This window comes from Camarhynchus parvulus, chromosome 2 (genome assembly GCF_901933205.1).
Source record: "Camarhynchus parvulus chromosome 2, STF_HiC, whole genome shotgun sequence".
Lineage (NCBI taxonomy): Eukaryota > Metazoa > Chordata > Aves > Passeriformes > Thraupidae > Camarhynchus > Camarhynchus parvulus.
Window position 1 is genome coordinate 33,725,437 of NC_044572.1, and position 13,928 is coordinate 33,739,364.

General features: G+C 40.4%; 1 protein-coding gene across 1 annotated transcript in view; it reads right to left on the bottom strand.

Moving 5' to 3' along the window:
* SKAP2 (src kinase associated phosphoprotein 2) overlaps nucleotides 1–13,332 on the bottom strand; it is a 119,773-nt gene extending 106,441 nt beyond the window's left edge. Inside the window, exons 1-3 of the mRNA XM_030943616.1 lie at nucleotides 13,225–13,332; nucleotides 2,796–2,901; nucleotides 852–877 (exon numbers count right to left, since the gene is read on the bottom strand). Coding sequence (XP_030799476.1) covers nucleotides 852–877; nucleotides 2,796–2,901; nucleotides 13,225–13,273 — 181 coding nt within the window. The 5' untranslated portion in view covers nucleotides 13,274–13,332. The remainder of the gene's footprint in view (nucleotides 1–851; nucleotides 878–2,795; nucleotides 2,902–13,224) is intronic.
* Between the last annotated feature and the right edge of the window lie 596 nt (nucleotides 13,333–13,928).

The window sequence follows — 13,928 nt, forward strand, 5'->3', positions numbered from 1 at the left end:
CCTCCTTGTCCAGAAACAGACACTTCTTCAACCACTGTAAAAAGTGAAGCTTTGCATAGGCTTTTTTGACCTCGCACTGTGACCCTCATACCAGCATCCACAGGCTATAGGTCATGACCTCAAGAATTAGCATCATGGAAATAAGAGCCCTTCCAGGTTTAGTTACAGAACAGAACACTGTAGCAACAAACCCCTCAGTCTTCTCTAAACCGAACTCTGCAGCTTTGTTTAAACTCCACCAGAAGACAATAGATAACCCACACTTCAGTTTTCATTACTCGCACACTAAATCATCTCCTCTCCAGCTAAAGGTCTGAGCTCCCGCTGCACTATGAAAACATTCATTCAGTGTGGATCGAAAGCCAATATCATATTGCCACGAGATGATCCTATTAAAAGGTTAAAGAAACATCACTATGGAATTGAAGACTTTTGCAACGTAAGAAAAAAGGCTGAAATAAGTAACCTCTGCTAAAATTCTATCTCCTAAGCAGGCTACTTTGCATTCACTTCCTCTGGAAAAAAAAACCGCACGTCACATGGTCTTTCGCAAGGCTGCACTCTTGCTAACAAAGCTCCATTTATACTAAATTTATAACAAATAAGCTCCATAACGAGCTGCATTATAGATTAAATCCCGAGCTACGTTTGCAGCCGAGTGTTTCCATCGGTGAGCGCTGCGCGCTGCGCTCGCTGCCGGCAGCGGCCGCGGTGGACGTGCGCGCCCCGGGCGCTCGGGCCGCTGTTCCCGCCGGCCGCAGCAGGGGGCGCCAGGCCCCTCGGCCTCGCGCGGCCGCGGCGCTGGGAAAGCAGCGCGGCGGGAGCGGCGGGGAAAAGGGCACGAGACTCACCTTTCTCCGGGAATTCTTGAGGATAGCTGCAGGAAAAGAAGAAGAAGAAACATCATAAAGCAACGCACACTCGCAAACCCACGGCAGGAGGACATGGCACAGAACAGCAACCAGTTTTCAACAAGTTTTGTGGTCGAGACTCAGCGCTGCAAGTGCTCCTTGAAAATGCTAAAGTCTTTATCTTTGGCTTTAAGTATTTACTCAGTTTTCCTTTTGCCTTTGCAGCTGACAGAATCCCCAGTCACTTCAAGGAAGACTTGAACAAAACCAAATCCAGACTGAGCAGCCTTTCCTAGTAACATACATCTGCTCAGATATCTTAAGGTATAAAAACACACAAAAGCATCTATAATTTTAAATGTCCACAAATTCCACAAATTTTTGTGTGCAAGTAGAACCATTAAACATATTTTGAAATAAACCACTAGTTCAATAGGAAACTAAATAGAAAATAAAAAATAGTGGTTATAGCTACAGTAAATGTACAGAAATCCAAATGAAAATGGATTAATAATTAACCAGAAAGATAGAAGTTAAAGCATGCCTAAATAAGAACTCCTTTTCAAATAAGGAGATCTCCTTTTCAAATAAGGAGATCTCAAACTTATATAATGCCTAGAAAACAAAAAAAATATATCATTCCAGAGAAAAAACATACTTTCATACACTGTTTCTTTGGAGGTAAATCTTAGTATTTCAGAAACTAAAATAATTACAGAATGCAGTTTGATGATACAGACAAATTATCAGGACAGGGTTATGTGGAATGGCACTCAAGAAACATTCATGGGCTAAGAACTAACTGGTAAATAAAATGCAGCTGCCAAGATCATCTTTGTGAACAATAAGCAGTAGTAAGGATATCAGTTTAGTCAATAAGGAGATGTTGGCAGAAATGAGCAGAAGAGAAAGGAATGGTCTAAAGATAAGAAACTGAGAAATACAAACAGAGATAAAAGGCCAGATCTAAGAAATCCAGTGTAGCAAGTGGCAGTAACACAGCCCAACATGTGGGATGTTAAAATCAAAGAAGATTTCAATGTTGCATGTATTTTGTAGCCTGCATGAAAAGCAAAACACTGTTAACAGTGAATAGTATTACAGGAAATGAGGAAGGCATTAGAAATTAAAATAAGATGTGAAATCATGGGGTCACATAAATGAATAGTAAAAGATTCGGTGTCAATATGCCCATAAATGCAGGTTCCCTCTCTTTGATATTTCATCATCCAAAAAAGCATCAGTCAGTCAAGAAAAAAGTCAGTAGCACTGTATCTGCAAGTCTTCTGTACATTCACAGTTAACTCAATAACCCAGAATAGAAAACCCAGGAAAGAAAAAATAAATAGATAAAATACTACTTTCTTAAAAGAGAATATGAAGGAGAGCTAGTTCCCTAAGCATTTACAGCCTGAATAAGAAGGACACAGAACTTTAAATACAAGATTTTGGGGCACATCTCATGTCTCCCTCCAGTTAGAGCCCTCACCACATGATTGTGCTGTCCTTGATATTATAAACAAGCTGCCACAGGGGCAGAAGCATGCCATCAATGGAATGCTTAGGAGAAAACACACAGCTGTCTTACACCAGCTGAGTATGGTGATAGGAAGCTCATTCATATCCTTTGTACATTATATTTCTCATGTTTTAATGGATCTTACAAAAGCAGAGGTGAAGGCAAGCTCTGCCCAGCTAGCTTGTAATCAGGTTTCAAAATATTAAACAATTCAAATGGGACAAATCATTCTGATCCCATTTCTTACTAAATTGCAGCAGATTTGAGAAGACAAGACTTGAACCCATGCAGATTTTTTGAAAAAATCAGGACCTAGACAGATTTTTTAATCGTTAATATGGTTAATGTTTTTGAAAAGATTGCATAAAACTTTAAGATATCAGTAAGTGACTTTCTAACATATTAAAGCCATGAAGTTCACTTACCTTGCCTTAATATCCTTTATCTTCTTAAGAAGAGCTTCCCGCCTTTCTTTTGCTTTCTTGGATAGATTTTCTCCTTTTAGTGTTTGGGAAACAAATGTTTCGACATCTAAATAAAGAAGAAAATAAATACACCTCAAAAAAAGACAAAATACTGCTGTAATGATCTTGTTCTGATACTACTGTGAAAAAAATAAGAAAATTATTTTCAGCCCTACTCACAGCATAGTTAACCGACATTTTAGATTCTAAATGGGATACATTTGTTCTCTATCTACTTATGCTTAGCACAGCAAATCCTATGGTGACATTTGATTCTTGCTCACTTAATTATGCTACGTAAGTCCTAATAAATTGCAGTCCTATAACAATTACTTTCCATCACCTAAAGTAAAAGACAAAGCTAAAACATGGAAATAGCCTTTATGCATATATTACTGCCATGTTATTTCAGAAGTTCAAGTTGCAAAGATGGTTGTGCAATTTATTATTTCAGCAGTAACACTTACCCAGATAGTAATATAGCTCACTTACTGGTTACAGTATTTTCAAGTGTTCCCACAATGCCTCTGAAATCACTGATTGACTAAAGATTCATATCCAAAGCAATCCTGAAAACTATTCAGTAAGCAAATGAACCATATCAAAGGAGGCCAGCTCAACAGTGTACTTTAAATTAAGCACACCTCCACTTGTAGAATCACAAACAAAGGCTCTAGCCTGCACTCTAAGTTTTAATTCTTACTCAGATGATACTTTTATACAGTCATGTAGAAACAAAGCACTCCATAAAAGCTACCACAGTTCTTTTAATATAGTAAATATCCATTCCTTAGGATAAAAAGAATGCAGTGTGTATTGAATTTCTGGGAGTGTAACAAAGTAGTATGTTTTCCTTATTGACTAAACAATGGCAAAAAATAACATTAGAAGTTTCTTATAGTTACCACTCAACATACAATTATCCCAAAAACAGAAAAGGAGAAATACAACCAAAAAATCCTGCTTGTTAGCATGAATGTCTCATCTGCATGGGTAACAATGGCTCATTGGATAAGAGAAAGCATTTGTGGGTAACAAAACACCTTCTCACAGTGCCTGCCCACCCCCACAGACACACACACAGACACGTATATACACCTTGGCTCTCTCTGTAAAGCTGCAAATGCATATGGATAATACTATTTTAATCCTATCACTTTTCTAATCAGATGAGACATTCCCTTTTAGTACAGAAACATAAGTAACAGCCAATTAAGTACACAACTGTCTACATGCAAAAGTTGACATGAATATTCACTGCAGATTTCCTAAATGAAAAACTTAATTGCCTGCTTTTTTTCTTTATAAAACAGAAACATACTGCCCTTTGTATTACTGGATGCAAGAAAACAAGTCAAAAGTTACCCTTCAAGAACACTAGCACAACTATTACAAAAATGTTCTTCTTTACAAATAATTCACTAGATTATCTATATGTTTAGATCACCGTCCTCACCGAATGCAGCAAAAATATTCATTTTTCACAGTATTTTAGAATTTTGAAGAATGACATTGATCCTCCTCTCTCCATAAGATAGAGAATCTTCCCACTACATTTTCCAAAGCAATCTTGAATGGAGGAGACCTTCACTCAGTTCTGTGGCATTCCTTCTTTAAAAGGACAGAAGGAAAGGCACTTAACATGTATTAATGCATCCTCCAGACATACCCCCAACAGCCTCTATGCTGCAGACCAAGAATGCCTACAGGGATTTTTTCCAAACCCATAGAAAAATTACACATCTTCGTAAATTACAATGATTGGAATTGCCAATCAAGCTGGCAGAGGAGAACCCACAGGACCCAACGCCATTGACAAACTACAAAACTAAGGTCAAAAAAACTGATACTTTTACTATTCAGAGCAAAAATCAAAACAGTTCAAAACCAATCAACAGTTTTTCTCTCAATGAAACCTAACATGGTTTTCCAGTACAAAACTATCTTTCACTTGAAGAGGGACAGCCTGATTAAATATTTATTTTTCCATACTTTTATCTATTTATTTTAAAAATTAGATAGCAGATTCAAAGTGCTATCTAGGCACCAACATACAAAATTTCAGAGGAATTAGTCATGTTTATAAATCAGGAGCAATACTTGCATGGTACCCTTTGGACACTAATCAATCACAAAACTTGGATTCAGAAGTCTTCATTTAAACTCAGAGGGCTTCTTTACTTCTTGGAAAGGCTCAACCCAGGTGAGAATTCTGCCGTCTCAGATTCTGACTGTCAAAGCTTTCAAATATAAACATTCAAATACAAACACTGAAATAACACAATTATGGAGTATGTGGGGAAGAGAAACCAAGTTGATTATTATAAAAAAGGATTACCACTTCTGGCTTAAAATATACTGTGGATACAAAGATTTAAGGACTAACTATATTGCTGACAGATTTTGTTGTTTTCCAGAAAACCGTGGACTTGAAAAGCAGAAATAATAGAGAATTTTCAACCATGGGAGGACAGGGCAGAAGCAGACGCTCCATTTACTTTCAGTATACGTAGAGTTGGAGGAGAGAGGCAGAAAGAGAGCAAGCAAATACAAGTTTGTCATTTCTAAACAGCAGCAGTTACAGAAGTCATCCCTGGGATGGCTTCCCTCTCACATGAGTATGTGAAACAAGCTCTCCAAGCTTAGGTGTACCCACAGTCAGGGTGCACTGTTTTCATCATGGAACATTATTACTTCCATATGTCCAGAGATACCATATGGCTTGATTCATCACAACCCCAAAATACGAAGACAGATATGACATACACACGATGCTAAAGAAGCAGTTTACCTGAAAATTACATTTTACTGTATCATATACATTTCTTATCTACTCAGAGTTACACAGTATGTCATATATCTTGTCTTAATTTACTGTTGTAAATCCATCCAGGATGTATCAGATGCAGAAGATGAGTAACATTCTAAGCTTCTCTGGACAAGAAGCCAGCAAGTCATCTAAGTTATGATCACTCCTTCACTTCCTTTACTTCCAAACTATGGAGGAATATGGACTGCCTTAACATAAGGAAATGTTCCTGTAGTTTCTCTGACCTTCCACAAAGTGATTTATGTAGGAATTAGAACAGAACTTGGGACTTCAGTATGGCAGATCCTAGTTTAATACAGTAAACTTCAAAGAAAAGTAGCAAAATGTACCTATTTCTCACCACTGTTCTAGTCACATACTTCCTCTCCCCTCTCCAGGATGATCCACGACTTGGTCTCTCCTGTACTAGTTTAATGCTAGACAGAAAACAAAACTACTCCTCACAAGCACTTCAGTGTAGACCTGATTCATGTTTCAGCAGCAGCTGATCCATCAGGAAATTTTAAAATGAATAAAAGATAAGCTCCAGAAAGAAAACCTCTTTGAACAGACTTCTGGTCTGAAAGCACTTTAACTAACCAGTTACCTTAGAGCAAAAAAAAGACCAAGTGACATATTCCCATAAATTTCTCCTAATGAATTGACCAGCTATTTAGTATCACACATTGCAGACATTTACCTGTTCCCAATGACAATATGAAAACAAAAAAAAAAAAAATTAAAAAACACTAAAATGAATAAACAAAAACAAAGCAAAGAAAAATACACACTGGAAACCTACTTAATACCTCTTTTCTTAAGCTTGTGTGTTAGACTGCTTAATAGCTTAAATGCCCATACTTGTTGCTCTGTTTCTTAAAGCTTTTGATATTGAATTTGCTTGCACCATACCCCAGAAGAATTATTTGCCTGCAGGAAATGAACAAAAGCTACCAAACCAAAAGATACAATTGATACAAATCACTCACAAACTGCTCTGCCAATACAGGTTACAAACTGACTGAAAAAGAAAGTCACACCTCAGACTAGCTCTGTCCACTTCAACCAGCTCATACAGTTCAAAACTTAAGTGCCAGTTCACAGAACAGTCAAAAGTTAAAAGCTATTGTAATTTCATTTTCTTCTACAGTCCTTTTACAAGGAGAAAAGCTAAGATTTATTTTGCATTTCATTGTTAAAACAGTTTATGGTTCTCTTTACTTCAATGATTATAAACAGAAAACACTGCAAGATTTTAATTGTTTTAAAGACTTTGGAGCTATTTTCTTTAATGAAGGCTGGAACCACACAGATGGAATTTTTCAAGAACATTGTAAATTTCTAGCCCAAAGCAAGTCCTGTGTTAAAGAGTGCTAAGCATAACAAATCATAGCACGTTTGTTGTTTACAGGATTTAATATTGTAAATGTACGTCACACTTAATAAACAAAGATACTTAGGACAGAACTACTCCAATTTCTTGTCGGGGTGGGCCAAGCAGATTCCTACAGAGGCACCTAAAGACTATGTGCTGGGTCGTTCTTTCTCCCCTCCTGTGGCAGAAAACCAAAATGTTATCCAATCACATTATCAAGAAGTTAGTCACTCCATCATGGACACATCAACTGGTGAGTTGACACCATTCAAATGACAAGATTCAGAAAGTGGCAATGAGATAGAAGCCTCTGCACGCACATGGCAGGGCCCACAGCCCAAGGAGAAAGCAGGCTGGTTTGGAGGCTGGACACACATCCATCCTATGGCCAGGGACACTCCAGGGGATAACCTGGCAGTTGTACCGGCACTCCCATGAGAAGGCAACAGCAGCTCAGCAGAGCAATTCCTGCAGCCACCAGCCTTTTCTCTCCTCTGCCTCAAAGACCCAGAGAGCCAGCAGCCGGCTGCCAGCCAGGGAATTTGGGACAGCAGGCCAGAGAACTTTGGGAGATAGCTGCAAGCTAGGCACATTTATTACAGACATACTGTCCAAAGGCGACCAATATTAAACAGATTGCCATGTATCTTTTAGCTTTACACAGGCCGGCATCAGAAAGCAATTAATTAATTTGATTTCAAAGTTGTCATGCGATTCATTAATAGGGAAAAAGCCTGAAGACAAACTGCCAAGCGATAGCTGTCACTGCCTGTTCTCTTAAATAAAGAAATATTGGAGGACTTTGCTTTTGCTCTCCCTCGACTTCGCAACTATGTTTTAAAATCCCTCTCCAGAGTTTGCTAAATTGCCTTTTAAATATATATACACTTAATCAGAAACAGAACACATGATGTAAAATAAAAGTGACTGAACTTCAAGATGTCTAAAAATACCACATTTATCCAGCCTAACAAGAAGTTGAGCATTCCTTTTAGTGCAAAGTCCTGGAAAGGACTGCCTTTAAAAACTGTTGTACCTTAAATCCCCAGAAGCAAGGTTATGTTGCTGTGTTGACACATACAAAGTAACTATAATGAATCATGTTGATGGTCAACAGTTTTATTAGTGATTTTAAAAGCAGAAGTACACACAAATTGCTAAGACTCCTCAAATGAAGTAAATTGATAAGGCATGTCTTTTGAAAGATTAAAAAAGAAAAATTTTAATCAAGTACTATATATATATAGTTATATATCTATCTCTAATCTCATTGGATGAGTAGTTGATCATCCTCTCTACATTAAAGAGGTGAGAAAAGATGAAGCTGTAACATATTAAGCATATAATGAAAAAAAACCACACCCGTACAAATCATGATCAAGTTACAAAGTGATTCCAAATGAACTATAATAAAAAATGTTAAGGATTAACCTAAAGATTTACACTATATGCCACATTATGCTGTGTCTATTGTGGTTTGTTGACATATGATTATGAAAGAAACGTAAACCCAGTCAGATGAGAAAGATAGACTCCATGTTAATTGAAAAAGACAAACTAAGTGAATAATGAGTATATAAAAAATAGCCTATGCCATTTTTATCACCCATATATGACACTTATTCCCAAATTTATGGCAGAGACAATTGAACTATGTTTCAAATCACTGGAGGTTATTTCTTACCAGGAGTCCCTCTGTGCATTTTTTTCACCTCACTGTTTCTAATCTTACTCCATTACTATAGAAACACATACATAGTACCAAAGCTGTAAATACATGTCTACTTAAAAGATGCCTACAAAGTCCCTCTGGTTCATCTTGTACAGATGGATTCTTCAGCAAGAACTGGCATTTGTTAAAGCCTTGGAAATATGGAAATGATATTTTTTAAAAAGAGTGAAGATTTAAACAACAGTGTGCTTTTAAATTTGAACCAATCAATAAAGAAGAGCCACACTGTACCCAGAAGGGTTTTTTTCTATGACAGGCATGTAAGGAGAAAGTCCAGGAACAGCTGACATGGAAAATTAAAATGGACGGTTTGTTTTTTTGGAGATTGGGGTAAATATAACCAGCATAGTCCAAAAATAAAAGGTAAGCAACTCATGCACTGGATCCAATGTCTTATAGATTTCTTGCCTTGCCCTTTTCTGCAAGCTATTTCCAAGATGCAACTAAACAAGTAGGTAAACAGTATGACTTTAAAGAAAAAAATAAGAGGAATCACACAGAAAAAGGTGATCTGGACAATATAACTAAGCATTTAAACAAACTGAATAATAGTTGGGTAGAAATGATCCTTAGGGCAAGAACATTGCTTTCTATTTAGGTTTGGGGTTTTGCTTAAAAGAACAAGGAAAATTATATTAGGATGGGATATAAGGTTCCATATAAACTAGAGAAAATTTATCTGATTTTCACAGTGAAAGTGTTTGTAATTTTCAAAATACAAATACAGAAGATTCAAACAAGAAATACTGCCAAATGTGAAAGGAAACCTGAACAAAATACAAAGAAATATCACCCATACTACAGTCACATGCATCATGAACAGGGGAAAAATATAAATGATACACATATCTAATGACCATGACACCATCAAAAGCTGTGAAAAAATAAAGAAGTCTTATCTCCAACTAAATCTTTGTCACTGAAAAAGTCTCAAGAATTTTTTTCTAGTCAAGTTGACTGAAGAAACCAGTCTGGTATACATTACAGAAGAAATAATACTCCCTTGGGGGAAGAAGGAGCCTTCAAACTCCTCCTCTGCTATGAACAAGCCAAAACTTACTAAGGAAAAATAGATGTAAGCAGGCCTCCAACAATCTATGTAACCAGCAACAATTTGAGGGGACAAAAAAGAAACATTCCACTTTGCCAGACACCCACAAAAACATCACATAAACACAACAGACAATGCCTTTTCAAAGAGGCAGGGATGGGCTTCCTTCACTAAATTCCACTGTCTCAATCACCATCTGTAAGTGCAGGGACATGGGTGGGGAATTAAGAAGTTACATACACTACCATACACCTCCGAGGTGTAAAGAGGGAGATAAGAGAGCAACAAACTCACTTTCTCCTCCTACCAGGAGTTCAACTCATGACCAGAGGACTCTGTTTCTGTCTCCAGTGTTTCCCTCCTACCACTTGAACAAGTCAGAGAAGACAGGATGGGATTGTGCAATCCCAATAATCCTCTGCAATAAGTCTATTGCCACACTGACCTTTCCCCTTCAACTTTACAGAAACGGCTTCCTCCTGTTTCCTACTAATGCAGTTAGCTCTGAGCTCAAGCCGTGCTTCTGCCTGGAACATTTCAGCGCCACTGATATGCAACTATAATGACCCTGCCAGCATGTGTGACAGAATTTGTTTTTGTGTTAAAGATATAATATTGTTTAGGTTCAAAGTAAAGCACTCACAAGTCAGAAAATTTCCTGTGCAACTTTAATTCATCCCCTGGTGTGTTTATTCCCATTATCGCCATGTTTAACTACAGGAGCACTTAGTATGTTTTCCAGTAGGATCCCTACTTGTTCAACATGGTGGGTGGACATATTCCAACCATCAATCAAGGGTAAGCAGGGATAAGGAAATCCATATGATTGCTCCTCCACTTGTTGCAGAAGTTGGAAATCATAGGCAAAAAGGCCAAGAAGAGGAGGAAGAGCAGAAGAGCACAGTATTTATGAGATTTTGCACCTGTGAGGGCCTCTGTGCTACGTGAACACCAGACTAAAATTCAGTGCTTTTCACTACCCATTAGGTGCACGTTCTCAACTGAACCTGATATGAAGAAGTGCCTGGCACTCGCAATGGCCACTAACACAGACATCCAACTCATTATTATCTGGAGAAACCAGTACAGCATGGAGGCAGGTGAATTTGAATTCTAATTCTGTTCCACCATTGATTATTTTTTGCGACCCCAATCACATCTTGTTTATTATACTAATTTTACCGATGGGAAAACAATATTCCCTCATCTCAAAGAGGTGCTGGATCAATAACTGTGAGCCATTAAAATAATACATTAAGAAGTACCCTCGAAGAAGAGCATGCAGAAATTAATAACTATCTACTAACTGTGGTCTTCGTATGGTGTAACAATTACTTGATGAATAATAAAGATATTACTGAGCTCCCTTCCCTCCTCCATTACTATATATCTTCACTACAGGAATAGTTTAAGCAAAAAAAAAAAAAAAAGAAGCCAACACAAAAGACTGTGAGATCTTTCATACTAGTGAATACAGTTTACTGGATTACTCTCATTTCTAACTTTCATGCACTTGTCTGATAACCTTAAAAAAAGAGAGTTTAACACAAAAAGTAATGCCATTATTTATTTTTCATAAATAAGCAGGTTATTTAATTTTAACAATGTATAACCTTACAAGTTAACCTTGAAGGTAACAATTAAAAGCTGCAAACTATTAGTTACATGTAGTAATAATAAAACAAATATTTAAAGATCATTGGTAAATCATTCCATTGCCTTCTTAACTTCAGTTCTATAGACAGCACAAAAAAAATGAGAAAAGCAAAAGCTGTACATACTCTACAAACATTAGATACCTGTGTATAACTTAGACTGCTGCTCATAGCGACTCTGAAAGTACATTACATATTGAAGAAAAATAGGTGTTCTTTGTTTTACTTCAAAATGCAAACTTCTGTGTCTCTCTTTCCATGGCAGACTGGATAAAGACGGGGAGAAGGAAGGAAGGACAGGTTGTGTACATGAGGTACCATGACTGAGAAAGATGATCTCAAATGATCGCATTTGTATCACATCCTTCCCCTCAAAAAAAACTTTTAAAGCACTTAAAACATTGAAGAGTTTCAAGATGACCTTCACTCAGTGAAACTAGCACCAAAACAAACATATATGCTCTGCATCTGACCATGAGTTCCAGAATTCAGTATTGCCACAGAAAATACCAACATTTGGAAATGCTCTCTAAGGGTAATTATTTTTTCTAAATTATTAAGAATCTATTCCATCATATGGAATCATGAGAAGCTTTCCTTTTTCTTTTTTTTTTTCTGGTGGACTTCCATGCAAATTTTAACTACAGCTGGTATGATATGCAAGTAACATAGAAACTGCAGTTAGAAAACATTTCAGACAGTTGGCAGAATATGAGATGTGGTGAGAGCAATATGTTTCAAGCACTAGCTCTTTCAATCAAAGTGTTAAAAAAAAAGAATAGTCTGTAAAGGGGATAGGCTGCACTAGATTCTGGCAGGTGCCCAGCCATGACATTGAGTGCTTGGCCCCAGAAGGAAGATTTCAAAAAGCATGGGTCATTTGAATGGCAAAGTCAGAGCTACACAAGTTCCTGCGGCAGAAACAGAAGTTCTCAGAAGAGTCCCAATGAAAGTAAAATGGCTTCAGGATACCAAACTTTTTGATAAAGATACCAGAAAAGCCAACCTTTAAGTATACTATTTATTTTAATTAACAACAACAATAAAAAAATTTTGAATACTAGTTCCTTGAGGTAAAAGACAGCCACTCGCATTCGGAATTCCGTACTAACATTATAACCTTCCACGGTGAGAAATCATCCCATCCCTACGCTCGAACGCATCCTGAAAGCATGGACAGTCACGGTCAGAGGTGTGTGACTGATGTGACAGTACCCCAGCAATTCAGCAGCCCTTTCGGCCGCTCCTCAGCTGTTCGACGGGGAAGTTCATTACTTTTTTTCGGCTGATGCGGGCAGTCTGCCCTGCCAGCACACCCCGAGGGCAGAGGCTTCCTCCGGATGGCTCCGCGGTCACCCGGCGGTCACACGCCCCGCACGCCTGTCCGCGGCAGCCCCCGAACGCCTCACGCCGGCTGCCGCCCGCACCCCCGAACCGCCCGGCCGGGGAGAGGTGTCGGCTCCCGGGCGGGAGGGGGCCCGGCCCGCTCCTTCCTCCCCGCGGGGAAGCGAGCCGGAGCGCTGCGGCCCCCCACGGACGGGCACGGGGGGAGGAAGTAGCCGGGGAGGAGGAACTGGGGGGATGGGAAGGAGAGAACCCCCGAACCCGTGCACTGGAAGAGATCGCCCAGTGCCAACCGAGGCGCGCTCCGCCGCGGCTCCAGGGGCTGCTGCCCTGCACGCCCCGGCTCCCCCGGTCTGTCACACCCCCACCGGCCCGCCCCCCTCCGCCCGCCCCCCGGGAAGGAAGCCCTCCCTCCTGCCCTCACCTGCCAAGAGGCTGCAGACGTCCCCGGAGACGCCGGGAGCGTCGGACATGGTGCGGGCGGCGGGGGCGGCCGGGGACACCCGGCGGGCGGGGCTCGACGGCTCGCACCAGCCCGGGCCCGGCCCCGCGGGGAGGAAGCGGAGGCCACGCCCCCCTCCCGCGGCGGCACGGCCGCGAGCAGTGGGGGCGGAGTCTATCACAATAGGGGCGTGGTTTCAAGACACGAAGGCGGTGCTTCGGTACGACGGGGCGGGGTTTCGCGGCACTGGGCGGAGCTTCATGCTGCGGGGGCGGGGCTTCCCGCTGGCTGGCTCCCCCCGCCCCTCAGCGCCGCGCTTGCGCTTCACGCCTCTCCCCCCGTGTTTATGGCTGCCGGCGGCCATCGTGCGTGAGGGCACCGCCGGCCCGCCCCCGCCAGAACCAAACGTGGCGCCCAGCGCCGGCTCCCTCCGCGCCTTCCGCTCCGAAGGACTGGAGAAGTTGGCTATTGGATAAGAATGCCCCGAGGCCTCTCTCTGATTGACCCGTTGATTGTCCCGCCCACTAAGCCAGCGCCTGGCGTCCCCCTCTCCTCCCACAGGGGCGGGCAGGGCTGTGTCGGTGAATGTGGAGGGTGGCGCTTTGGGGATTTAATTTGCTCCAGACGTCTTTCCATTTTTCTTTCATTGCGCGGTGCCGACGTTGTCCGTCTCGGCTTTCTGTCAT